This window comes from Larus michahellis, chromosome 9 (genome assembly GCF_964199755.1).
Source record: "Larus michahellis chromosome 9, bLarMic1.1, whole genome shotgun sequence".
Lineage (NCBI taxonomy): Eukaryota > Metazoa > Chordata > Aves > Charadriiformes > Laridae > Larus > Larus michahellis.
The window spans coordinates 50,735,681-50,762,809 of record NC_133904.1 but is presented as its reverse complement, the minus strand read 5'-3'; the positions used below and the strand labels follow the sequence as shown (position 1 = coordinate 50,762,809).

At 57.1% G+C, this 27,129-nt stretch overlaps 1 protein-coding gene across 1 annotated transcript; it reads left to right on the top strand.

The window, feature by feature from the left end:
• Window positions 1-747: 747 nt before the first annotated feature.
• Window positions 748-26,210, top strand: BCORL1 (BCL6 corepressor like 1). Its single transcript, XM_074600988.1, has 14 exons — window positions 748-886; window positions 7,800-7,938; window positions 10,761-10,851; window positions 11,131-13,698; window positions 14,012-14,177; window positions 14,423-14,503; window positions 14,662-15,087; window positions 16,741-16,970; window positions 17,082-17,288; window positions 17,390-17,556; window positions 17,732-17,877; window positions 18,810-18,887; window positions 23,306-23,459; window positions 25,513-26,210. Exons 2-14 carry the CDS (start codon window positions 7,853-7,855, stop codon window positions 25,787-25,789), a joined length of 4,677 nt encoding a protein of 1,558 aa, XP_074457089.1. The 5' UTR covers window positions 748-886; window positions 7,800-7,852; the 3' UTR covers window positions 25,790-26,210.
• Window positions 26,211-27,129: the final 919 nt, after the last annotated feature.

Genomic DNA, 27,129 nt, shown 5'->3' with positions numbered 1-27,129 from the left:
CCCTCGGAAAAAGAAACAGGAATTTGCCGTTGGACAGGACATTTTAGGCAGAAACGGGGAGCCCCGCTGTCCTCCCCCCCCGCCCCCCGTTCGGGGGACGGGGGGCGCACCGCGGGGCTCCCCGTTTCTGCCGGGGGATGCGGGCGGGGGTCGGTGAGAAACTTCCAGCCGCTCGACGGGGCACCGTGCCCGAATAGGGGGGTAGAAGGAGGGGGGGGACGACACCCATCGCCACCGGGGCGGGGACCCCCGGGGCCACCTCGTCCGTCCCGCCTCGGCGGGCACCGGGACTGCGGGCTCCGTCCGGGCGTGGAGGGAGCGCCCGCCTCCTCCTCCTCCTCCACCATCTCCCCTCCCTCCCGGTGCGGAGCGAGCGCAGCTCCCCGGTGCGGGCACCGATGCCCCGGTTGCGGGGGGTCGTGCGTGTGCTGAAAGGCGGGGGGGTGGGGGGGCTCCGCCTTGCCCTGCCCCGCCGTCCGCGGCCCCTCCCGCGGGACCCCCCCCCCTCCTCCTTCCCTCCCCTCCCGTCCCCTCCCCTCCCCGCCCGCCCGTTCGTTCGTTCCCTCTCCGGACTCGGCTGGCTCCGCACGGCCCCCCCCCACCCCGCGGGCGGGCAGGGCTGTCGCGGGGCACGCCGGGAGCCGCAGTCCGGCGGGGCGGCGGGGCGGGCGGTGGGGCTGGGCGGGGGGACTACAACTCCCATCGGCCCCCGCGGCGGCGGCTCGCTCTCGCCCTCACACTCCGGCTGCCGCTGCCAGTGTCTCCGCCGCCGCCGCCGCCGAACCGCCGCTCGCCGCCACCAGTGTCCGACCCGCCGCCTACGGGCAGGGGCCCGCCCCGGCCCGCCGCCCCCCCCCCGCCGCCGCACGCACGGCTCGGGAAGCAGGTGCGTTGCCCGCCGACTCCCCCCCCCCCCGCCTAAAAAAACCCCACACCGAGCCCCCCCCCCCCCCCTCAAACCGGACCGCCCGGCCCCCGCTGACCGGGCACCCCGGGCCCGCGCGGCCCCGCACCCACCACCGGGGGACGAAGGGGGGGTGTCGGGCCGCCCGCTCCCGTCCGCCTTCCCCCCCCCCCCCACTTCCCAACCGGGGGTCTCCATGGAAACGGTCCCGGGACACCCCCGGGGGGGGGTGTAGAGGGGAGGGGAGGGGGGGGGTTGTCGTCCTGCGGCGGGACAGCGGCGGGGCCGGCGGGCAGTGACAGCGGGGACAAGGGACGGGCGGGCTCCGGTGGCTGCCCCGCGACGGCGCGGCGTGCCGCTGCCCTGCCTCGCCCGGGCGGCACCGGCGGCACCTGCCGTTCCCGGGGGTCGGTGCCGGGGGGCCAGTCCCGGAGCGAAACCTTTTTTTTTTCCCCGGTGTGTGCGTGTTGGGGGCGGGGGGGGGGGGGGGGCGGCGTGGAAGAACGGCGTCCGCCAAGCTGCGGGTACCGGGGCGATGGCGGAAGAGCCCTTCCCCCGGGGACCGTCGCCACCTCCATGTTCGGGGCTGCCCGGACGCGGCCACCGGGGCTGCGGGACGAGCGGGGACCGGTGGGAGAGGGGGGGGGCAACTGTTGAAGCGGGGCGGGCGACAACGGGGGCTGCGGGAGACGGTGCGGGGCAGCGCCGCGGGCCCGCGGCGCTGCCCCGCACCGTCTCCCGCAGCCCCCGTTGTCGCCCGCTCCCTGAAAAGGGGTTTCTTCAGCTCTTTTTTTTTTTTTTTTTTTTTTTTTTTTTGGCCGTGTCCGCATCAGCCTTCCCATCCCCGCCCAGCCCTTTCGGTCGCCAACCGCTGGGTTGAGCCGGTCCCGGTGCCAGCGCGGCGCCGGAGGCTGCCTGGTGGTGCCCCGTCGAGGGTTCTTGTCACTTTGTCACCTGGGTTCGGCGGTTTGAGAGGGGGCGGGGGGGACGGACGACGACCGGGGTCTGGCGTGGTGTGGCCTTCAGGAGGAAAACTGCCCTTGGGATGTGGCGAGCGTCGGCCGGGGATGGGTTGCAGCATTTCGGACGATGCGCCCCTTCTCAGACACTAAATGTTTTTTTAACGTTATCCACCCTTCGTGGCTCTTTTTTTTTTTTTTTTTCTCTATTCCTTAAAAATATGCGACAGCGGGCTTTCCTGGGGACAGCCCACTTGTCACGAGCGAGCGAGGGTTTAGTGACACCAGCCGTCCAGCAGCTGGGACTTATTATTAAAGGACTCCCGAATGCGCAGCAAACTTTTTTTTAAAAAAATTTTTGCAATGGGGATGTATTTCCTCTTTTTTTATTTCCAATTCATCGCCGCTGAGTATCTATAATTACTCGCGGTGCTACTGTGTCTTTAAATCAGCTTAAGCAAATGCGTGGAGGCAAAGCCTGGCTCAGCTCCGCAGCGGTCGGGGCTGCTCTGCAGCCGGTGGGAGACCCAAACGCGGCGTGGGGCTGCCCCCCAGGCCACCACTGCACCCCACGCCCAGCACCGGCTCCCGCCAACGGGTGGCCTGGCATCTCCGCGCTGGATTTTGTCCCACACGAGTTGTTCTTGGTCCGTTCTACCGTTTCTGACCTCTCCCTGAGCGGTAACATAACCTACGAGAAACCGTTTTCTTTCTCTTAGTTTTCTTGTTGAAATTTTTCCCTTTCTGTGTCTCACGCCTGTTGTGAGTCCTGCAAGAGGACCGTTGTGATTTTTTTTTTAATTTAATTTTTTATTTAATTTTAATTTTTTCGCAAGCAGTTTGCTTTAAAGGGGTTTTCTGAAGCAATGCTCAGAGCTGAATCCCTGCCGAGGCGTCTCGGGCACCCCTCAGGATGGGCACTCGCTCCGGACCTCTGCACCTCAAATGGACGCCCGACAATAACATCTAAAAAATACAAATATATTTTCTTGCCTGTGTTACTAATGGCAACGAAGATTGCCAAAGTGAGCAAACTCTCGCAAGTGAAGGAGACCATTCCTGCCGATGTGGACCGTTTCCTTCTGGCCCATCTAAGAGCCGATGCGGCACACGCTGCCGTATCCCCTGCTTTTGCTCCCCTCGAGTGGCGGGGCTGTAGGCGATGCACTCCAAGCGGCGAGTCCCGCTTGAGTTTCCAGCAGCCGATGTAGTTTTATATTTTGTAGCCGTCCGCGGGGGGGACAATAAAAAAACCACCCTGCCTTCGAGGTTTGGCTGCTCTCTGGGAATGAATGTCACAAAGGTATCGGCTGCGGGTGTGTTTCCAGGGTCAAAGTGCGTCCCGTTGCGTCCCTCCCGGCCTTCCACAGTGCCCCCTGGCCCAGGGAGCCGCACAGCACCCTGCAGAGCCAGCCACTGCGTCCTCCCGGCTCTCACTGCTCAGGGATGTACTGGGATTTCTCCTTTCCCATCCCCTAAAGCTGGAAAGTCGCCCTTTCCTTCCCCTGTGCCGCTGGCCCGCTTAACGCAGAGCGCTGCCAGCACAAAAGGAGGCACCGCTGACGGGCAGCGTTTTACTGTGTCCGTGATGGCTCCGGAGCCCAGCCGAGAGCATCGCTGTCTCTGCTGAGCTGCGCCTAGTCCCCACCTACACGACCCACAGCGGGATCTCCGGAGCTGGCCCCCGGCCTCGCCAGGCTGGCACAGCGGGGAAAGGCGAAGCTGCTCTTCGCCCCCAGGGAGCTTGTGCTGTTGTCTGAACCCCGGCTGCCGGTAACGGTGCACGTCGCTGCTCATCTGGCCCTTGCTTGGTCCTCCCCTGCATGCTTCGGGGGATGATATGCCTGCCCGGAGCCCAGGCGGAGGGAAGCCTTGCGCTGGGGGATTTTAGGAGACCGGCTGCTAGCATTTAAGTCCCCACCATCTCGTGCCTGCCTAGGTAGGATGCGGCTGAAACAGTGGCGATCTGGTGGCATGTAGTTCACGCACTGGTGCTGAGATGTGGGAGAGGAGAGGTGAGCGTCTTGAAATCCAAGCTGTTTCAGTATTCGGAAACGTACAGAGCAGGAAAATATGTGAAAAGCTTCATGAGGGATCAGGGCAGCACGGTCCTAAAGCAGAATGCGTGTGCACTGTGAAGAAGTGGCTGGCACAAGTTGTCTTTGTGAGGAACACGGGAAAGCCCTTTCTGTGCCCGTGGGTCTGGGTCCACCGCAGCTGCCATAGAGGTGGACGACTGTAGGAGATGGTGGCTCTGGTTGACCTGGTCAAAGCAGTGCAAAAGTGGGTTAGGCCAGGTGGCAATGTAGACGTGACATCTGTCAGGGCAAACACCGGCAGTACCAAACCCTCTGGTAAGAGACAAACTCTCTGCTACCGGTGGCTGGAAGTTTGGTGACAGCCCAGAGAAGTTCCTTTGTTGTTGGCCAATGCAAGTGCTCCAGGAGCTGAGCGTTGAGCCAGGTCAGGGAAGTGATCCGGCTGAGGAATGACGGTCATTTGTGGGGAGAGGACAGCCCGCAAATCTGCATTGTGGCTCCCGTACCCCTCTGCCACATTAACGCTGGGGTGGGAGGTGAGAGAGTGTGGGGGGTGACGTTGCAGTGGAAAACTTATTTAGGAAGCCTCACCTCAGGCAACTCAGGTTAGGATCCCTGAGAGCCGGGGAGCAGGCAGGATTTTAACAGGGGTCAGCAAGGAGATTCCGTGGGCTTAATTCCCTTCAGCGGTGTGGGAGCTGGTAGGTGAAGGCAGCGGCAGCCTGTCCTGCCGTCCTCAGCTCGGCCTGGGTGGAAACTACAGTTGTCTTGGCGCTGTTGGGATTTTAGCGCAAGGAGGATTTGTCTAGAGATAATTATTAGAAAACATCCATTCCTGAAGAACTTAATCTCAGGAAACTTGTTTCCATCGGCTGTGTAGCGGTATTTCAGAAGAGATAGTAATTTCTTGACTTAATCCAAGGGAACTTCCACATGTAGCTAAGCCATCGCTAACCTGAGTAAAAGCATGCTTTTACTACATGGAAAACATCTTCTGCTTGGTTTTTCTGAAGCCTGGAAGACACTGGTCGGCAAAGTAGCATCCTCTCCTCTTGCAAAACGACGAGAAGTTTTGTCTCAATGAACAACACCCCGCCCCAGTCTTTGCTTTTAATTCACCGTGTTAGTTTCATTGGAAATCTCTCCAAGGGCTTGTTGCTGGAGGTGAACATGTTCAGCACCTTTCTTGTTCACAATTCGTAGAGCACATTTTGTTCTGAGAGGTGAAGGAGCTTTAATATTGCACGACAAGCTTCTCCACGCAAAATGCTGTGTTGATGTTCTTATTTCGTTCTAAACTAGTTTTCTTTGGAGTTAATTAGAATTGGCTGGGCACCTATTTAGCTAAATCAAAATAAGACTCTGGCTTCATATACACTTCCTTTGGCAGAAGTAGCGGGTTAAGCAGATTCTGTGCCAGGCTGTGCCCTCTCTCCCTCTTGTTGAACCTGATCTAGGACCTAGTATGGGTTAAAACCAGTCCATCTGGGAAAAAGAAGAGAAGTTTTTAACCAGAGATCAGCTCCCTGGTCAAGTTTACTGGGACACCACGTGGTTTCAGTGATGTGATTGAAGGGCTGAGGGGAGAGAAGGACTTCGATGGTTTCTTCAACAGCTTCTTCTACTCAAAGACAGGCATGTGAAACCATGCCCTAGTTGTGTTCTCCAAGGGGTTCCTACTAGTTTAATTACATGCATTTAAAGTCGCTTCAAGCTGCACCAGTGTAGACGAGAAATTTGTTCGCTTTCCTTGTGTTGACTCGACTAAAAGCGTGTTTTGACCCAGGGAGGCCGCCGTTGCTCTCTCTGGTTCGGCGTTGCATCGGGAGGCTGCTTATCCCTGTGTTTCTCAATAAACTTCCTGGTCCGCCTTCTTAAGGATGCTGTTCTTTCGCTGTTCGCGCTGGTTTGTGCTGGAGACCACGTCTGTTGTTTTTCCCCCATTGTATTCCTTCTCTTAGTTTAAGTCTCGACTCTTTTTTCTCTTCTGTTCTTCTTCGTTCCCTGTGAAATGCCTGTCTTTGGCACGTGTCCCATATCGTCCGTAGAGGATAGAGGCCAAGAATTCATGAAACAGTGTCTATCTCTGTTGCTGCGTCCTCCCAGCTTTCTCCTCGTGGCCGTCGTGCCTCCTCTGTTGACCATCTCTTACTCAAGTGCTCAAAACGTGCTGTTTCTCCCAGCTCCTCACACCACCCTGTTAGCACTTTTCCCTTGCTGGACCTCTTCTCGAGTCATACCTGATCTGTGCTTGTTTGAGGCTTCAGCTCGGCTCCAACTCCTGTTCCATGTTGCGCAGTCGTACGCATCCCCGTCCCCCGTTGCACAGACGGTCCCTTTTGATTTCTCCCAAAACATCTGTCCTGCCACTGTGCTCAGGGGCAGAACCTTTCTCCTCCCCTTCTTTCAGTTTAGCCTAAGATGGTGAAATCCCCGCAGATTGTTTGTTCCCCTATTTCCTTTATGTTGCATTTCTCTCCAAGCACCAAAAGACTCCTCCCCTTCCTGCTCCAAGCCACCTCTCATTCTCTTTGGGTATGACCCTGCTCTCTGTCTTAGCGTCTGCCCGGCTCCCCCTTCGTTATACGGTATTTCTTCCATCTGACAGTGCGTGTCTTTCAGCAGGTTTCCCCCTCTTCTCCTGACCTCTGGTTTCCATAGTCTGGCTGCTCCCTTGTGCCCTCGTACGTGCAGGTGGGTCTGTCGCTTCTTTTTTGCAAACGAGCTGCCTTGCCCCGATTTCTCCTATGTGCCTGGCCCTTCTTTTCCATCTGGAAGATCCCCGCTGGCGTGTTTGGGCCGAGGCGAGGATGTCCGGCAGCAGCTGCATTCAGAGGAGTCGTTTGATTCCACGTCTCGATCCCTTGAGCTGCTGGCCGGTAGATCCCTGCGTAGCCCGTTTCAGCACGAACGGATGGCGCAAGCTGCTTCTTGTCCTGTTCAGAGCTTGTGTGGCCAGGAGTTTGTCAGGGAAAAGACAACCGACGGAGATTTGGGATCACGTGTCACTTTCAGCTTCTTCCCACTCTCACCCACTGCATCGAGAGCATTGCCGTGGCTCTGTGCCTGCTTTACCTTCGGGTGTTTAATATTTCTCTGAAGCATCTCTCTGCCTTTTGCAGTCAGTCCTACTTGGTTCAACCGAGTCCACTTGTTAGCACAGTAGATCCTCTCTTCCTTCGTTGCTTTTTCCCTGATACGACTTGAGCAGCAAAGCTGCCTTAATGCTTGAACACCCAGCGCTGCACGATTGGCTGCAACGTTCTCCCTCGAAAGCTCCACCCAGCCGACGGTGCGTCTTGGATGCTCACGAATCTCTGGATTTCCTCATGTTTTCCACCCGTAACTCCACCGAATACCAGCACCTTCCTGACAGAGGGAGGGGATAATCACTTGACAGCACGTCTGACAGCACTGTTGGCAAACCTCTGCCTCCTTGTTTGAGGCTTTCCCCTTTCAACCTGCCATGTGCTGGTTTAGCAAAGTCCTATGAAGCCGTGGGGATGTCAGCGTTTTAACAGATCATCATCTTGGGCAAAGCTCTGTTTTACGGCTCGCTACCCGGTGCTGGCCGTCCCTCTGGAGGGAGAAGGAAAGGGGAGGAATCTGTCGAGGGATGCGTATGTGTGTGAAGACGCCTGTGTGAAACTCTGAGGGTAGCCAGAGGCTTTTTGGCAGTAAAGTTGTTTAATATGAGGATAAGCGGACTGTGGCTTCTGTCCCAAGGCGCTGCTGATTTCGTCCAGCCCTCTTCCAGCCAGATGTGTAGTATCTCGGGCGTTGTACCCCGTCTGCCTGGCAAGGGAGAAGTCTGGCAAAGCTGGGGGTGGCTCTGAAGCGTGGTTGAATGCAAGCGTCCTGGGGAGATTTACCAATCCTCTTGTTTTTCTTCTGTAGGCAGAGCGGCCCCTCGAGCCCCAGCAGGTCCTGGTCGGTGACGAGCAGCTGTCATGATCTCTACAGCACCTCTCTATAGCGGGGTGCACAACTGGACCAGCACAGAGCGGATTCGCATGTGTGGCCTCAACGAGGAGAGGTGAGGTGCGTGGGCGGCGTGGTAGGGGAAGGAGGAAGAGAGCGGGGAAACTGGAGAGGCTCCGGGAAGGGAGCTGGTGCTGGCTCAGTCCCTTCTTACTAGGGTGTAAAACGGACTGTGGTACGAAAGAGCCGCGGGGAGGGGATGGATATGTGGTCAAATGGTGGCATTCTGTGACGGTCCCCACATCCCGTGCTCCAGCGAGCAGGGCCCACAAGCAGAGTGCGCTGGAGGTCTCCGCAGAGGCACCGTGCCTGTGTGTAGCTGTATTGCCTCCACGGTGTTGGGGGGTGGCGAGCCTGGGTCACCTGCATGTGCTATTGGCTTCACCAGACCTGTGCTCTTAACTGCCAGGGGAGGGAAAGAGCTTGACCCACTGCGAGCCAAGGCACTACGAAGAGCTTTCGGTGGCCCAGGGGGGGTTAGTGCAGACCAAATGATTAGATGGGAGAGTTGTGACATGCCACCAAATAGGAGATTAGGGAGGATTAGTGGCTGGGAGGCAGAATCGATCAAGATGAGTTCCTGGCCTGCCCCGTGGCTTTGCACCACCCTTTTATTCCCGCAGCTCCAGGGTCCTGTTCTCGAAACTGATCTGTTTGTGGCTTCCTTGAGGCTACGACGTCTGCTCAGTGCATTTGCTGTTGCTGGAGCCAGAGAAGGTTTACGGGCTCAAAGGCAGCGCGTGCTGGTCATTCCGTGCTGCGGGTGTTGAGGCTTTTGGTGGCGAGTCCCCGAGCGCTGGTCAGGAGAGCGGTGGGACAGGGACGAGCCTCGGCTCTCGCTCGGGGCAGGCAGGCGGGCGGGCAGAGATCATCTTCAGCCCTCAGCAGCTGCTCGGCCCGCCGTGCGTCCCTCAGATAAGGGCTGGGGATGGTGTTGCCCTCTGCCTCTCCTCAACCACTCGGAGCTACTCCGCGTTTACAATAAACATTAAAGTTTGGGGCGTTGGAGCGGGGCTGGCTGCAGCCGAGCGCTCTCCCTTGGCCGCCGGCCCCGTTTCGGGCCGGGCGGGAGGCGGCTGGCCGCCCCGTCCCCGGTGCCTGGGTGTCGCGGGCTCGCCCGCTCCCGGGGCCTGTGGAGGAGCCCGGGGCGGGGCCGGGGCCGGGGCCGGGGCCGGGCAGGCCGCGCCGCCGCCGCTGTCCCCGGGGCCGTCCCGGCAGCTGACAGGGCCTGGGCCCGCCGCCGGCGGGGCAGGTCCGGCCCCGCCGCCGTGGCGCGGCCGAGGGCGGGAGGGCCCGGGGTCCGGACCCCGGGGCCGGGGCCGGGGCGGAGCGGGGCAGGCAGGGCCGGGGCGGGCCGGGCCCCGCTGTCCAGCTCCCGGCCGCTCCGCCGCGGGGCCGCGGGCCGCCGGCTGCGCTCGGGCGCCCCCTGGCGTCCCGCCGCCGCGCCGCCCGGCCGTGAGGAGCCGGCCCCGGCCCCGCTCCGCTCCCCCGCACGGCCCCGCGGGGACCGGGCTCCGGCGGCTGCGGGACGCCCCCTCCGCTCGTCCTCACCCCGGCGCAGGGCCGGGCCTCGCGGCCTGTCGCGGCCGGGCAGCCGGGCGCCGCACCCCGAGCGCCGCCGGCTGCGCTGAGGCGGCCTGGCCCCGGCCGGCCGTCAGCCGCGCCGCCATCTGATCTGCCCCGAGTAACGACAGCCGGGCGGGGGGGGCGGCTGTGGAACCGCCGCCGAGGGGGCGGCAGGGCGGGAGCCCCGCGAAGGGAGCGGGCTGTCGGGAGGGTCAGCGGGGCTTGCGCTGGGCGGAGGGGAGGCAGCCCCGAGCGGGGACCCGGCGCCGGGGCAGGGCAGCCCGAGGGGAAAGCGTCCTCCCATCGCTCCGGTCTGTTATCTGTTGTGGAAGGCTGGGGGGTAGGGGAGCAAATCCAGGAGAAATCGCGCCATCAGCAGAAACTAAACTATAGCTGTTTTATCCTGGCACCAGCAGCTTGTTTAAACGACCCTTAAAGAGCAGAAAATTGTCACCGGGTGAATACTGCTGGGTCGGGAGTGTCGCGGGGCAGGCACTGAGCACGCGAGCGCTCTCTGCCCAGGCTTCGCGTAGATCGTGAGGACAGCCATCTCCTCGGTGCACCCCGTTTCCGTGGAGCTCACAATCCTTATCTGGAATTCAGGCTTTCCACTCAGGAATGGTCTTCCAGAGAAAAAGGGTCGAACGTGCAGGACGTTGCGCACCAGGGCGGCTGCAGGCACCCGCTGCTCGAGTCACGGACAGCGGGAGCTGAGGAGCTTTGGCGCTGGAGGGAGATCTCCACATGAGGCTGGAGCAGAGCAGCGGGGGGGGAAGTCCCAGGGCAGGGAGTGAGCGGGGCCGGGAGACGGAGGAGCGGGAATGAGGAGGTGCCTGTGGAAGAAGAGACGAGCAGGATGGGGTTCGGAGGAGGACGTGTGGTGGGGCAGAAGGGGAAGCGGAGGGGACAGGCGTGGGGACAGGCTGTGACGCAGCACAGTCAGGGAGAGCTGGGCTGGCCCATGGTGAGACCGTGGGGGTCAAAATGGCTGTAGGCAAGGAAGGTGCACAGAGCTGCTGGGCCATGGAGACAGTCCTGTCAGGCCTGTAGGAGCCGTAGGGTAATCACTGGCATGTGAGGAGGTGCTACCCGGTGGGCAGAGCTCCATGAACAGCAGTGCTCCTCATCCCCTCAGGCTGCGGTGGCCAGTGCCCGCCATCAAATGTGTGGTGACAAGGAGCTGGCTGCCTGGAGCAGGCACAATTCTTCAGGCTGCCAGCTGCTCTGCTGTCCCATGCGGGGTCAGGGAGGGGTGGGATGCTGGAAGGATATCTTGGGGTTTCATAATGCTGTGTCTTGTTCCTCGGCTAGGAGAGCCCCCCTTTCTGATGAGGAGTCTAAAACAAGCAGCTCCCAGCACTTGGGGTCTCAAGAGTTTTGCGTCAGCAGCAGCCTTTCCAAGGTGAGCTCCTTGCGTGCGTGTCTGGGTCCAAGAAGGCCTTTCCCTGACAGAACAGGACAAACAAGAGCATCTACCCTAATGGGTCCTGCAGGCTCCTTCTCAAGAGGGAAGCACCCAGGTGCAGTAAGGGCAAAGCAATGCTCTGGTTCGGCAAGAGCTGGTTGTCACTTCTGCCTCTGTGTCCGGGGGGGGGGTGGGTGGGCAGAGAGAAGGCCCTGCCTGCTTCGCTAGGAGCAGCTTGCACAGCTCTCAGGAACACCTTCTCCCTTCTTGTTGCAGGTGGAGCTCACAGCGGTCAGCGGTGGTGGCAGCAGCGCCCAGGGTCTGGATGCTGATGGCAAGGTGGAGGAAAAGCTTGGGCCCAAACTGGAAGAGCAGCCACCTGATCCCAGCCCAAACCTGGAGTGTACAGGAAAGACTGTGAAAGATGATGCCCTGGGCCCTCTGGCAAGCCAGGGGGATGGCAGAGGGCAGGAGCCTGCAACCCCCAGAGCTGCCGAGCAGGACAGCAGTGGTGCTGATGCTGCCTGGACACCTGCAGATCCTCACAGCGACAAGCAGGCTGATGCTCCTCCAGCCTGCTCCGTGGCTCCAGAGAGTGAGCCTGCTGGGAAGGAGAAAACCACCCCAAGTGCTGGAGCACAAGGGCCAGGCGTGCTGGCAGAAGGGACGTTGTCTGTGGTTGTCTCCAGCTGCAACACCTCTGCCTCCACTCCTGCTACTTTTACTTTGAACAGAGTGTGCTTTCCCACATCTCAGGCCCCTGCTATGCAAAAAATGCCCCTGTCCTTTCAGGCTGGGGCAGTTCTGAGCCCGAGCCAGTCGCTGGTGTACATCCCACCACCCAGCTGCGGGCAGCCGCTCAGCGTGGCTACGCTTCCAGCCACCTTGGGGGTCTCCTCCACGCTCACCCTCCCCGTCCTGCCTTCCTACCTACACGAGCGTTGCCTGCCGGGCATTATCGCTTCCCCAGAGTTACGCTCCTACCCCTACACTTTCTCCGTCACCAGACCTTTGGCTTCAGATGCCAAAGTGGTGTCTGTGGAGGTGAATCAGCTTAGCTGCCCTTCACCCTCGGGCGGAAGCAGTGCCCAGGCTGCTGCCGAGGGCGCTCCCCCGGCCACCGCTGGCCCTTCCCTCTCATCCAGCCAGGCTCCCCCGGCAGCAACGTCTGGGAGCGCTGCTCCCTCTTCCGGCACTGTTGCGCACGCCAGAGCCCCGGCAGCTCCCGAGCAGCATGCACCGGGGGCTGCCACTTCACTCTCTCCCCTGAAGTCCCCTCCACAGCTAGAGCGTGAGATGGTCTCCTCTCCAGAGTGCAGCGAGATGCCTCTCGATCTCTCCTCCAAGTCCAATCGTCAGAAACTGCCTCCACCCAGTCAACGCAAAACACCTCCCATGCCCATCCTCACACCCGTGCACACCAGCGGCAAAGCACTTCTCACCACGGTCCTGTCCAAGTCCCAGCGTGCGGCCCAGACCACGGGCAGCAGTGTCACCTCTTGTCTCGGCACCACCCCTCCCTTAGTCATCTTCCCCGAGTTCCTGCGCAACGGTGAGCAGGGCTCCTGGGTGAAGAACACCACGCTCATCAGCACCATTCCAGGCACCTACGTCGGCGTCGCCAACCCGGTGCCTGCCTCGCTGCTGCTCAGCAAGGACCCTGGTGTGAGCTTCAGCAGGGACCCGCGCCACCTGCCCAAGCAGGAGCCCATTTCCATCATCGATCAGGGAGAGCCTCGCAGCGCTGGGGTTCCCTGTGGGAAGAAAGCCAACCAGGTCAGCACAGAAGGACAGCAGGATCCTGCCAGGAGACTTCTTCATGGCAGAGTTGCTCCAGGAGCTCCTTTGTGTCAATCCAAGGACATCTCCACCTGGAATCCCGGCCAGGGGAGTGTGTACCCGCGATGCCCTGTGAATGGGAAACCTTCCAATCCTCAGCTTCTGCCTCTCGGCTGGTCTCCTTATCATCAAACCCCTCTGCTTTCAATTGGCATCTCCACGACAGGGCAGCTGCCCCCAAACCAGAACAGCTCCTGCAAGCCAGCTGGTGCAGGTGAGCTCCCGACATTCCCGAGCGTGCAGCCCACCGAGTCCAGCGCAGCCGCCCAGAGCCTGCCGGAGGGGCTGCCCAGGCTCCCGCCTCAGGAACGGGAAGCTGCAGCCAAGAGCAAAAGCTGCCGGTCCTTGCCCAAGCTCTACGAGGAGCCGGCCAACCCAGTCCCGCTGGATGCAGGTCCATCTCTTCAGACCAGTGCTTTGGATGTGAAAGGGGGGAAGGGGAAGCTGGACAACCCTCAGAAGAGTCAGGAGTGCGATCAACCAGAGGCTGACTCCAGTAAGGAGGGCAGCGTACAGACTGAGGCTCCCCCGGGGAGCTGTAGCGTCAAACAGTTGGATGCAAAGCCTAAAAACCAAGTGTTAGCAGCATATTTGTCGCATGATCTGCCTGCGGCTGGGCAGCAGAGCCTGCGGATGGTTTCAGAGGTGCCCACGGAGAGTCAACAGAAGGAGCTGGGCTGCGAAGGCTCCCAGGAGCCACCAGCTGCAGAGCCCCTCCAGTGCGTGCGTCAGGTGGATCTGTGCAGGGTCAAGAAGGAGCGAGTGGAGTGCGACGTGTCATTTACTTCTGTCACCTGCCTACGAGCTGGGACTGCTCCCCAGGCCTTTGCCGAGGCCAAGCTCAAAGGAGCGGGACAAATCAAGCAAGAGGGCAGCGCGCGCTGCAAGTCCAAGCGGCAGCATGATGGGGACACCAGGCAGTCCCACAAGAGACTGAAGTGCCAAGCCCAGGACAGCGAGGAGTCCCCAGGCAAATCGGGGAGCCGGAGTGTGCATGGCCGGAAGGTGGGTGGGACGAGCTGGGGGTGTTGGGTTATGGCAGAGGTTAGCAAGTGAGCTTGGGGGTGAGGAGGGAGCTCTCACGAGGGAGGGTAGCTGAGTGCACAGGGCTTTCTACCCATGCTCTTTGGCATTACCTGGCAGCGGACTAACGTACGCGTGTCTGCAGGTTATCTAGAGCAAAAATGGATCTGGGGTTTCAAAAACACTGAAGGGCATCAACATGATGAGTGGGGTGCAGCATTTTGTTCCTTCTCCTTTGCTACTCCAGCTCAGTCAGTTGACGTCTCAAGCTTCAGTCTGTGTCCTCCATTCACAGTGGCGAAAACACCACGACGATCCGCATGAACTCAGCAAGCGAGAAGGCCGAACCAGCCTGGGATCAGTGAAGGATCACAACAGCCTCAGGGTAAAGCGTAAGCGCAGGAGGCCAGCGAAGACGGAGTTCCCATCTCCAGCACACCGTGGGGACAGCCACGAGGAAGGTACTCTTGTGAATGGCAGTGTGCTGTTGCAGGGTCAGGCTGCAGCAGCTCCTGTCGCCCTGATGCCTGCGGGGCCAAACCACCGCTCCCCTGAATCCGAGCGGCCTCTGGAGCTGGTGGCTTCCTGTAGCGGCTTGCAATGCAAAACAGAGCTGCAGCATGATGCTGGACTGCCCTTCCCAGGCCAGCAGGCCTGCGCGCACAGATGTGTGGCGTGGTTTCTCAAGGCTCGCTTTTCCCCACAGGTTACCTTGAGAAGAAGCCCAAGAACAACTTCCGGGATTTCATTCCGGTGGTGCTGAGCAGCCGGACGCGCAGTCAGTCGGGTGAGTTGGTGCCAAGGGACCCAAGTGGGAGTCTTGGGTGGACTGTGAGCATTTCCCTTTTTACGTGGCCTTGTCCCTGTCTTCTGTCCTGCCTTGCAGGGTTTTTCTTGTAGATACTCTTGGCTTTTCTGCCAGCTAAAAATCCTACTTTCTTGCAGGAAGCGTTGCTGGCTCTTCTGCTGGTGTGACGGGAGAGTGTGATGTGACTGGTCAGGAGATTTTACCGTTGCTGGAGGAGGATCAGGAAGAAGAGGAGGAGGAGGAAGAGGAGGAAGAGACATCCTTGAAACGTCGCAAGCTGCGAAAATCCCACAGGACATCACGCTATCACAGTCGCAGGGACAGGGACAGGTCTCTGTCCGAGAGGAGCAGCTGTTACACAAGGAGGACCCGGGAGCTGCCGTGGAGAGTGGAATCACCCAGGCAGCTGTGGGAGCCCAACGAGGAGGAGGAAGATGACAGCCACATCAAAAGGAAGAAAAGGAGACGACAGAAAAGTCGGAAATACCAGACAGGGGAATATTTGACTGAGCGAGAGGAGGAGCGAGTGGGCTACCCCCACAGGAGGCGAAAATCCAAAGCAGGTACAATCTGGGAAGGGGTTTCTGGTACCAAGCTGGGGACCAACGTGGTTTTTTTGTTTTGTTGCTTTTTTTTGTTGTGCTTTTGGGGGCTTTTTGATTTTGGGGTTTTTTTTGTAATGATGAAATTCCATCATTATTAATGGCTTGATGTACACAGCATGAGCTTCAATTGATCAGCTCCTCTTTGAAAAATGTTTACAGTAAATTTGGGAGTAGGAAACAGCAGCTTATGTGGCTAATTAGACACTGATCTTACCCTTAGATTAAGACAGAGGGCGTGGGAAGATGAGGATCGGACGAGGTAGCACGGTGAAATATTTCTGGACAAGCATGAGCCCCTGGGAGTAGTGTTCAGCATTCCTGGCTGAAGTAGAGGGAGATGGAGCCATCACAATTCAACCGGGCTTCTTTATGCTTTGTCTTGCTTTATTAAGGCAACTTGCAAGCTTGCACCAGGGAGCACAAGGGCGAGAGGATTAACAAAGCTAGAGTGTCTGCAAGCGATGGAGAAATCCCCCTCTGTGGTTTGTATTTGCAGCTTTGCTAGGAGGAGAACGCTGTGCCACCTGCCTGCGTCCTGCTTGCTGCTCTACCTCTGCTCTTGCGTTTTCTCCCATGTGGCCAAAACTAAATCTGTGATTTGCGTTTCCCTGAGGCTTAGCAATCTCTGCGGTCCCTTCTCTCTGCCCGTGCAGGGGCAGTTTCAGGCTGTTGGAAGTAAGGCTGGGATTCATCCAGCAGCACACAGATGTCTCGGTGTGTGTGCTGACAGCTGGCTGGTAGCTCATAGCTGTGTCCGAGTGTCCCACAGGTAACTTCTGTCAGGGTTGCAGAAGAGCATGTCCGAGCCACAGTGTTGGGGGAGGCACTTCCGCCAGCCCTCCATATGCTTGGACCTTTCTCTTGGAAGTGATGTGGTGGATATGGACCTGTAGCCTTCTGCCACATTGGTGCTGAGATCGACAGTCCTCAGGAGAGGCTGAGATGCTGCTGAAGTGCTGTGAAAAGTAGTAGAGATGACCACTGTCCTCCCACCGGCTGCTCTCCCAAGCTACGTTTCTGCTCTGGCACAGTTTTACGCTATTGCTGCAGTATCTGGGTGCCTCTGTGAGACAAGGAGTAAAGTTTCTGATGGGCTTCCTGGCATCTTCATAGTTCAGGGGTGCTCTCAGACTGTCTCCTGCTGATGCCCGTTTCAAACAGAGCCTGAGAAGGCGGTCTGAGCGCAGCAGCATCCAGGAGGGTTTTCTCCAGGGGCTTTACCTGACGGTGGCAAGAGCAGAGGCTACGCAGGGCCAGCACTTGAGCACAGCCGCTTTCCAGACTACGGCCACCTGGGCTTCCCCAGCACCCAGAACAGCTAAACTAGGGCTGTCCCTACCCAGGCCTTCTACAGCTCGTTTGTGGGTCTGTTGTCCATGAATATGCCTGTCATTGGGCGTCTTTTGTCCATGCTGATGGGGAGAATCTCCCTGATAGGGACAATCTGCAGATTCGCTCTGTTTCTACTTACCACAGTGCCTCCACCGTGGGTCTGGATTTCTGGATGCGCAGCCATTAGATGAGCAGTTTGTGTGCCTGGTGGCAGAGATCTGGGTTGCTGGTCTTCTGTGCTGTACTTACAGAAGCTCCTCATTCCCATTTGTCCTTTAGATTTTAGGTACCGGAAGCAGAAGGAGTCCGTGCAGGGTAAAGGCACAGAGCTACGACTGAGGAGCAGGCTTTCCCCATCCCCCCGAAAATCTCAAGGACGCCCAGACTTTCGGAATGGCTTCTTCCTGGAGCACTCAGACAGCTCTCCTGTCCAAGAAGAGCTGGAGAAACCGTCAGGAAAACGCAAATGTAAAACCAAACACCTGGCAGGAATCTGTGACGAGGGGAAGGTACGGCTTGGGCTGATGAGGGGAACACGCATGGGGAGAGAGAGAGAAGGGGACTCCTGTTAGTAAGCCGTGGCCACACGTGCCAAGGAGTTGTATTCCTTTCTTTTCCAGGGGAAAGGCTGCTGGAACCAGCCAAAAATGCGCCCTGTGAAGAAGCCACAGGACTTGTGGCCACTTTGTAAGTCCCGTCGGGTCAGCCCAGGGAGTTCCCCCGAATTGCCTGTGGCCCAGAATATTCCTCCTGGAGCTCGGCGGCTGATTGTGAACAAAAATGCAGGGGAGACCCTTCTGCAGCGAGCAGCTCGCCTGGGCTACAAGGTGAGTTTTGGTTCCCTTTTCTGCTTTGTGTCCTGATGATTCCTGTGCTGCCTTGTCTGGGTTTGTGTGTAACCGGGCCTGCAATGATCTCCTTCCTGTAGGACGTAGTGCTGTATTGCCTGCAGAAGAAGAGCAGTGACGTGAACCATCGTGACAACGCTGGCTACACAGCTCTGCACGAAGCCTGCGCGCGAGGCTGGATCGACATCCTCCACATTCTGCTGGAGCACGGCGCCAACGTGAACTGCAGTGCACAGGATGGCACAAGGCAAGCCAGTGAGAGGGGAACATCTGGGCAAGCGCCGAGATGTGCAGGGGCAGGGAGCAGGGTGTGTTTTTCAGGAAGAGCTGCTGGTCATCACTAGATCCGTCTTAACCCAAAACAAAGCATTTGCGAACTCTTCTAGTCTCTTCTTTTCCTGCCAATGTTTCTGTCCTTGCAGGCCTGTCCACGATGCAGTAGCAAATGACAACCTGGAAACCATGTGGCTTCTACTCTCCTATGGTGCTGATCCCACTCTGGCCACTTACTCTGGGCAGACGGCTGTGAAACTTGCCACCAGTGAAGTGATGAAGCGCTTCCTCTGCGGTAGGTGCCAAGCCTGGGGGTGGCAGTGCTTCCATCCTTCCCGTCTGGCAGCATACGGGACCAAACCTGGGTGTCAAAGGGTTTAGAAGTGCTTGAGCAGCAGGTGACAGAATACCTTTATCTCTGTCCTGTCATGTGTGTGTGTTTTGTACCACCCAATCTTTAATTACAGAATTATATACCATTTTCCAAATAAGTCACTTTTCAGTCTTTGAGGTACAAGGGAACGGCAATGCTGTGGTCACACAACCAAAGACAGTGCTGTGCACGGGGGTTCAAGATGCTGTGCTGCAGTTCCTGGTTCTACTGCAGAACCTAAATGAACATATTTTTGCTGCCAAGTAATGATGCCCTCTACTCGAAGACGGCTCTGCCCCAAATGCTCCCTGCCTGCCGTTGCTAGAAAGGACCATTTTGGATCCCTACGGCCGAGAGCGAAGCACGCCTTCTTTCTGCACGGTTTGTGTAGAAGCAAGATGAGTGTTGTGGCTTCTACATGACAGCAAGGAAGAGACAGCTAGAGTAGCGGTGGTTCCCAGGTAGATACAAGGGAGAAAATCTCCAGTGTTGACAAAAACAGCCAGCTGTCTGTCCGTGCTCCTCCAGGCTTAGCTGTACCTGCAGGTGTAGGAGATGTAATTTTGAACTCAAGACAACCCTAAGAGCCTTGCTTTCCAATCCACTTAGTGTTGTCAGTTGTTTTCCCCTTTCAGCTTCTCTTTCATGTTCTCAGGACCAGGGTCATGTTGTCCTCTCCTGAGCGAGGGTACCCTTCTTGCAAGGTACGGTGCAGCTTTTGCCATCATGCCTACCTGCAAAGTGGGGAAAAGCAGCAGAGGTGAAGTGGCTCACCCAGCATTGATGGATATGCGTGCCAGGATCATGCTTTCACCAGTAGATAAGCATTAACCCTCTCAATTTTTTCTCTTTAGATTACCTTTCTGATCTCCAGGGGCGCACTGATGGGGATCCTCGGACAGCGTGGGACTTTTACAGCAGCTCTGTGCTGGGTGAGTTCAGTCTATGCCATTTCATTTACAGCAGAGAAGTAATGCGAGGTAATGACCCATCATTCACTCAGTCTGTCCGTGTCCCTCCCAACTCACGTCTTAGAGATCTTGCCGTAATGTTATGTGCTGGGATTTGCTCCTGAAAGGGACTTTTTCTTTGGGAAGATGTACGTGTGGAACCCTCCAAGTAGGCTCAACGCAGCGTGTGAGACTAGACTGCTGGTGATTCCTGAGGGTCTTTGGCTGTCGGTCCTGGAGCATGTTATTCATGTAGCAATTCTTGTTACTGCCCTGATAACCGGTCACCAAGATAAAACCGAGGAAGGTAGAGGACGTACTTATTCCTTCAAGGTGTGTAGAGGTCTTGAACTTCAAGGTTCCCAGGGCTGCCCATCCCTCTCCTATGCTTTGGAGGGGAGGCGTTCATCTGGGGGAGGTCCTCTTCTTACAGTGCCAGGCATTGCCCAGTGAAGGCACGATTGGACCTGTTACTGTCGCTTCTTGAAAATTGTGGTTACCAGCTTTGAAGTTTTCTCAAAACGATACAGGCACAAGGTCCACAAATTGTTCACTGTGTTGCTCCAGTTCCCCTCAGGGTCCATGAATGAAGATGTTCTGGATCTAGCCGTGGGCCTGTGGCGGACTGCAGAGTCCCTCCCAACCGTGTCTGAGGCAGCAGATCAACACTCTCAAGCCCTTCAGAAGGACTTGGGTTATTTACGCTGGCAAGCTAAAAGGCTATTGATTTTAGTTGCTCCGTCATTTCCGCCATCCTTCTAGAAGTGAAAAAAATCAGATACATATGCTCTTGGTAGAGGACTTATCCTTGGAGGACCCTGATATCTCTTTGTTTCAGAGCAGAAATTCTGTACTCCGAAGAACGCTTTCTTCGTAGGCTTTTGCACCTCAGGCATGCCAAAGAAACAGTTCAAACCACAGTCGTCTTCTGGATTTCTCACTCTTGAAGCTATCACGATCCTTTAAGAAGCCGCCTCTTTACCACAAGAAAAATTCTTTGACTAATATTTTTAAACTGAAGATACTACCACTTTTGATTTATCACTGGTTCCCACTTGGATTCCTCTGATGAACAAGGAAGAAAAATTGCCTGTGGTTTTGTGGGTAGGAGAGTTTGGCTCTCTCTGGTTACTACAGCAGGCTGAGTTCTTGGTTACCCAGAGAGCTCCTGTGCTTGAGTTCTAGTATCTGCGTATGGCCCCTTCGTCGGTGTCCTTTCCTCTTGAAGATCCTGGCCTGGGACTGCAGACGGCCGATTCTCATACCCTCTAGGAGACCCACTGCCACATGCAAGTAATTTAGAAATCTTGTTTTTCATATACCCTCATGCCTGAAATGAAACAAGTGGATCTTGGAAAAGCAAGCCGATTGTGTTTCGTTCAAATTAGCTGCTTGTTTCAGTTCTTTCATTTCCAAATCCCTCGGCTTGTCTTGAAAAAATCTTGTCTTGCATCATGTTTTCCCACATTTCTGTCCTCCACCCTTGTAGGCAAAAAGAAAGGGGTTATTTTTTTCAGTAAGCAAACCACCACCGACTCTTCTGGTGTTTCTTGGGGAGTGGAAAAAGATGACCTTCTCTGTTAAACCTCTTCCAGTGGGCCTTCACACTAAATCCTGCCCACTGTGGATGTGTCTCTACTGGGTTTCTGTCATTCACGTGGTGCCATCTGCCAGGTTTTGTCTTTCTTGTCTCCTGTGCTACCTGAAGTTGGTTAACAAGCCAGACAAATCCTGCACTGCTCTGCCTGTACCCTTTCTAGAAATGTCGTTTTATCCTTGCTGCAGTGGAAAGATCTTTCCAGCATTGGTTGGGCTGATGCGTGCGTCTCAGGCGCTTCAGACTTTACTGGGTACCTCTGCACAGCACTTAGGAGAATGTAGGTTCCTCCTAGACATGAGAGTGATGATCCCTGGAGAAATGTCAGCTACACAAAATGTGCCGAATCTCCGTGACTTTGGTGTTGCTCGTGGGACATTTCTCCCTGGCTTGGAGGGGGCGAGATCCCAAGCTGAAGTACCACCACGCTGCTGTCAGTCACACTGCCCCTCCTTTCACCTCTCTGCGTGGAGCATTCCCAGTGCTGCCCCTGGGGAGGCTGCGTGGCAAGCAGCAAGGAATAACCCGCCTGGGAAGTCATCCTTTATCCGGCCAGGTCTGTTCTCAGCGGGCACAGAAAGGGACCTTCCTTTCCACCCACACCTAGATCGGCTCCCAGCACTGGGGAAAGGGCAGTGTTAGACCGGGGTCACCTCTGCTTTGCCAGGCACCGCTGCAGGACACTGGCGGAGTTGGCAAGGAAGAGCAAGATGCCCAAGCCTGCGACAGCGGTGTTCACTGAGTGTTTCGAAGTGGGCCCTTTAGGCTCAGTTACCTTCAGCAGTCACCTCGGGTCACCAAGAGCGGATACTCCCCGGGGCAGGGAAGTACCCGGTTCCTGCTCTGGAGTAACTGAGCTGCTTCCACAGCAGCAAACCAGCTCCGCAGAAAACAGCTCTCCTCCTTCAGTGGTTCAGTCCTTCAACGCTTCCCTTTCCATCAGATCCACCAGCTGAAGCACAAAGCATTGTGTGTCCCTGAGGGTGGAGGAGAAAACCCAGGCCCCTGCTCGATCTGTTTCTGTTCTTCGAGGCAGGAATGTTGTCCATATTTTCCTGTAGATCTGCAAATCTCTGGGGGCCAAAAGATAATGAGAGAAGCCAGGGTGTGGGATCTCTGAGGTCTGGGTATGGTAAAGTCATCAGCGTCTCGCACTCCGTGCTACCGTGGTTCCAGATACAAAGTCCCACTCCAGGGTGTTGTTCTACACCTGGGACTAGCATTGTTGTGCCTGATTGTCCCCCTGTTACTCTGCGGTGGTACAGGATGTTCCTGTTCTTGTCGCAGCCTTCGCTCGGGCTAACGGACAGGACTGAGTGAGAAGAGTTCTCAGGAAAGACATTGGGCCAAATTGTTGCCACATTAAGTGCATTTAATTCTTTTTTCCTGCGTTGCTCAAGAAATTCGAGTTTTTTCAGTGATGGCAACTGAGCTTTGCCTAGCAGTGACAGCGGAGCAATAGTCATGTCCCTTATTTTTGTCCTATTCTACAGTAAGTTTTCAAGATTTAAACACCCTGTTTTTCTGTTTCTTAGGGACTTTTTTTCCTTGGCAGGACTAAGATATGAAATCTTTTTTTCCGTGAGACCGTGTTTGAGCCTATGTCTCCTGTCATCTGCTGTTGTTTCTCTGTTAAAATAACGTTCTTGCTGGGTGCTGGGTTGATTCGTAGAGCAGTATGGTGCGTGGAGCTTTCTCATGCAGCACACCACAAGATTTTTTTGCAGCCTTTTGTCTCGTGCGTGGTGTTGAACTTTTGTGTGATCGGTTTATTTGCTGACCGACACATTTGGTCCGGCTTCTCTCTGTAGAATCTAAACTCTATTTTCTGGAAATTTTGGGGGTTATCCTGTATTATCTTAGCAGGACAAACTCACTTTGCAAACGCAAGACTATTCATGCCTCTTAATAATAAAATCCAGGCAGCAAGTTATTTTTGAACAGACGCTTTTCAGATTGGCGAATAGTAAATTTAACTGCCTTTAAATGGTTTATGGATCAAGAGTGCTATTCTCCATCTCCTATGGAAGCAAATCCTGCTGGAGCTCAGATACCTCCTGGAACAGCCAGCTTTAAGCCAGAAATCTGCGGGGCTGATTCTCTGAAGTCATGCTTCTTGTTGTTTGGTTGTATTCGTCTCTAGATCTGCGGCACAGTTTGGTGGCACAGCCTTGCGGTCCTTATTTAGACACAGTTGCTGGCACGCACCTCTAGATAACCTGCTGACAGTTGCCGAGAGCAGGATCTGGGTGGAGAAGTACCCAGCAGAGCGCAGTGCCTTCCTTTATGGGATCTGTGCAGACAAAGCATCTCGTACGTCCACCTCCTTCCTCTCGGCACAGGTTCTTCCAGGCCGAGGGCAGCTGTGCTGGCCGAGGGCAGGGGGCTGAGGCCGTTTTGGGGCGAGTCTGGGGGTGAGCGTGTGGCTGACTCAAGAAAAGACTGCCGGGCAAGGTGGCTCATTTTGCAAGCAGGTGGTGCCTCGTCTCACGTGTGGGATCAGTGTAAACCTGAAGGTTGCTGCTGTGACATAAGATGTTCTTTCTACCTAACCCGGTCACCGAGTGGAGCCTGGCTGTGCAGAGCAGCCAGCGCTCACGCAGAGTTTCCCCGAGACGAGGGGCTGGCAGGAGAGCAGGAGGAGCCCCTGGGACTTGGCTCTGACTGCCGCTGTGAGGTTGCGGGAAGGCGCACCGTTGCGGTGGGAGCTGGTCCAGCTGGGCAGAGCTGTTCCCCAGGGAGTGATGAGCACTGGCTGGTGTGAAGCTGTGAGCTATGCCAACGTCTGTTTTCCTTCTTGCAGAGGGGAAAGATAGCATTGGATGCGATCTTCTGCTCAACCCTCCGGGAAGTTCAGACCAGGAAGAAGAGGAACAAGAAGCAGACAACTTCATGTTTGAGTTCTCAGACAAACCACTGCTTCCCAGCTATAACCTCCAAGTGTCGGTCTCTCGGGCGTGAGTATCTTTTCCTGGAGCAGAGAGCATTTGGGTGACAATAATGCTGGGGGGAGCAGGAGCACAGAACAGAGCCCTTGAACTTGTGAGGATAGCAGCCATACAACAAAGCCTTCGGGTATCCGCCAGGTGAGGGATCACGTGTATGGAACATTCATGCCTGCCTGAGAAACTTGGAGAGCCCAAGCTGACTGCGTGCTAAGGAGACAGGCCGTATAGAGTTGCGTTGTGTCCTGTAGGTCTCAAAGCACTCTTCCAAAGGAGGAGATACCTTTATCCTTGTTCTGCAGGTAGAGAAACAGAGGAGTGGAGCTGTTGCATCTTCTCTGGGTGACATGCCTCTTGTGGCACACTCCCCATCAGGCACCATCTCGTAATGAAGCATTGCAAAGACTCTTGTAGAAAAATGTGAGGGTAGAAACCACACTTTGTAAGCCCCAAGTCAGAGAAGCAAGTGGAAGATGCAGGGTAAGATGGAGTTTGTTTGACTGGCTCTCAGAGGTCCACCTCTGAGGAGGTCACCTTGGTCTCTGGTTGCAGTCAGCAAAGTCTCGACAGCAGCATTTATCCAAACGAGGGCAGGAGTGACCGTCAGGCTGAGAAGAACCGCAGGGTGTGACAGATCAGCTCTCCAGTGACCGTGGAGGAACCTGGTGGGGTCACTCACTTGGATGGGCACTCCCACAGTGTAGACGTGCTCAGAGATGTCCCAGCCTGGGATTCCTTGGCTGGTGGCCAGCACAGCACGAAGCCTGTGAAGCCCTTCAGTCCCTGTTTTAGTCTCCTTGGTCATGTCCCCCAGAGTTAATGAAAAGAGGAGAAAGACTGAGGGACTACAGGTGATGGAGACCGATACATGAGGGAAGCGGACAAGGAAGGACCCCTTTGGTTTAAGAAAGGACAGGTTTAAGAAAGCACTTATTTTAAAGCAAAACCCAGAAGCAGCACAGGTAAATCCAAAAAGAGCTGGATTTGCGTCGGCCATCTGGTGCCTGATGTTCTGTACCATGGGAGGTCACAGCCCCAGCATCCCAGATGGCAGCACATCAGTCACTTCAGCTTCCGGAGGCTAAGAGCAGCTTGTGGAGGTTATTTTCCTTCAAATTAGGATTAGAGATACCGGGTTGGAGGCAGGGCCATGCGGGAGCAGAGTCAGTGTCTGGAGATGTGCAGCTCTCGGGGTCCCGCTCCTCGTGTCCCTGCAGAGCTCCGGCCATGCGACGGCAGGGGAAACACCTGCGTCCTGGGACAGAGCTGGCCGTCCCCAGCGAGCACGGGGGTATCACCAGGGCTGTCCCTGTGCAATCCTGCAGCGTGGCCAGACACGTTCTGCTGCCGTGCGGTGTCCCTGGGCCGTGCCTGTCCCTCCCTCCTCCCGCTCTTGTTGCTCCTGGCCCCTTTTTTCTCCAGCCATGGTCAGCAGCAGCTTGCACTGATGGGTCCCAGCAGATTGTTTCCCCTCCATCGTGGGGAAGGCTAAATCAGGTCCCAGCACTGGAGCAGTTCTCCTTTCTCCACCTCCCATATCACCCTGGCTGTTGCATTTGCGTGGACTGCAGAGGGGGCGGAAGGCAACTTGCAAGAGCCAGCGACAAACGTGCTGCTTCTCTGTTTAGCAAATTCTGCCCGTCCTGGGCAAATCTCTTGTGTTTAGCAAATTTCTGCCCGTCCTGGGCAAATCTCTGCCCAAGAGAAGTGTCCGGGCGGGAAATGGAGCCCCTGGTGTGGCTTTTTGCTGGGTGGGGATGCTGCTGGGACACCGGGGGAAGCATGACTTCTACACCCGTGTCCCTGTCTTACGTTGAGTGCTTTATAAAGGTGTGACCTGCCAAGCAGCGATCAAACCCAGGTGCATCTCCGAGCCCAGGTCCTGCACGTGTGGTCTGTGCAGGCCCTGTGGAGGCGAGGCACGTGGAGAATAGTGCCTGCAGCTCGCCGGCCGCGCTGCGTGGAGGGGAGGGCCAGCCCGCCGGCAGCTGGGGGGCGGTGAGGTGGGCAACGTGCCCGCGGACCCCTCCACCCCTAACCCGCCATCCTCTTGCCGTTCTCGCAGGCCCTGCAACTGGTTCCTCTTCTCCGACGTGCTCAAGCGGCTGAAGCTGTCCTCCCGCATATTCCAGGCTCGCTTCCCGCACCTGGAGATCGCCACGCTGCCCAAGGCGGAGTTCCAGCGCCAGGTGTCCCTCAGCCAGGTGCTGGCACAGGAGGAGGTGCAGGAGAGCCCCGAGCCTGCGCAGGGCCCTGCAGAGACAGTGGAGCTGGTGCACTACGAGCCCGAGCTGCTGCAGCTGCTGGGTTCGGCAGTGGAGTACGAGGCCTGGAGCAGCTGACGGGGACGGATCGCTCCCTGCATCACGAGGCAATAATAAGGACCAACGGGAAGCAGCCCTCTCAGCGCCAGCAGCTGGGACCCGAGTCTTTGGCCCACCAGTCCTCCTCTCCTCAGGGTCTCCTCCAGCTGGGGAGAGAGGACCCTTGCCTCCAAGGACTTCCCAGGGTCCCTTCGCCACGAGCAGCGGCGTTTGCAGCCGTTGGCCCCGTCCAGCTACGGCGGGCGATGAAGCCCCCTCCGCGGGGCTGCGTGAGCTGGAACTTGTGGGGCAGCGGCAGCTCTGGCTCTGCCGAAGCAAGGGGTGGTGGGTGCCGCTGCCCGTCCCCGCCAGTCCCCACAGAACTGCGCCTCTCTGTTTGCCCTCCCCCTCCCAACGTCTTCCATAGTATTTATTTAATTAGTATTTAATTTGTAATGTTTCCTTTGTTTTTGCTGAGTCTGTATCACTGTGATGGTGAGCTCTGGGCTAGGGGATGGGGGCTTCCTCCGGCCCTTCTCCGACACTCCCCCTGGACCAGCCGGCCCCTGAGCCCCAGACCCGGGGGGGTCACGGCCCTCGGGGGCTGCGCTCTCGCACCTCGGCCGAGAGCCTGGGGACAGTCACTTCCCTTAGTTTTGGAGCCGGCTTCTGCTGAAGGCACTTGCCTGCCAGCCGAGAGCCAGCCCCGCTGCTCCATCCTCTCACCGAGCTCCTTCCCACATCTCGTTCGTGCTGCTGCTCCCGCTCCCCGGCGGCTGTCCCACAGGCAGGCGCAGCCCGCGCTCCCCCAGCACACCCCCTGCTTCCCAGCAGCTTGTCCCCCCGCTCTGGGGTCTCTCGCCACTGCAGAAGCCCCCTCCTTGCCCTGCGCAGCGTCTGCTCGGCCTCGTCCCGCTCCCCGCGCCCCTCCGGTGTCACCAGGAGCAGTTCTCTGGGAGAGAGCGGGCAGGGTGCCCGCCGGCCGGGCGCGGGGCAGGGCTGCTCCGCTCCCGGGAGATGGTACAGTTTTATTGTACAGGTGCTAACAGGACTGAGGACGGGACAATCTTGGTTTTTCTGGCTCTCCCCTGCTCCGCAGCGGGAGCGTTGGGTGGGGTTTTTTTTGTTGGTTCGTTTTTTTCTTTGTGTTGTGTTTCTTCCCGGCCAGGGCAGATGTTTCCCCCTTCCCCTTGGACTCCCAGCCGCCAGCCTCCCCTCCTGGGGGCCCGGCAGCACCTTGTTTAAGCCGAGGGTTTTTTTGCCTTTGGGTGTGTATTCTGGTTGCTCTTTCTGATTTCTGTTTTATTATAAGCAGCAACAGGCTGTGGTGTCAAAAACACTGATGTACAGAAAAAACCTGCATCAGGCCCCCCGTCTCC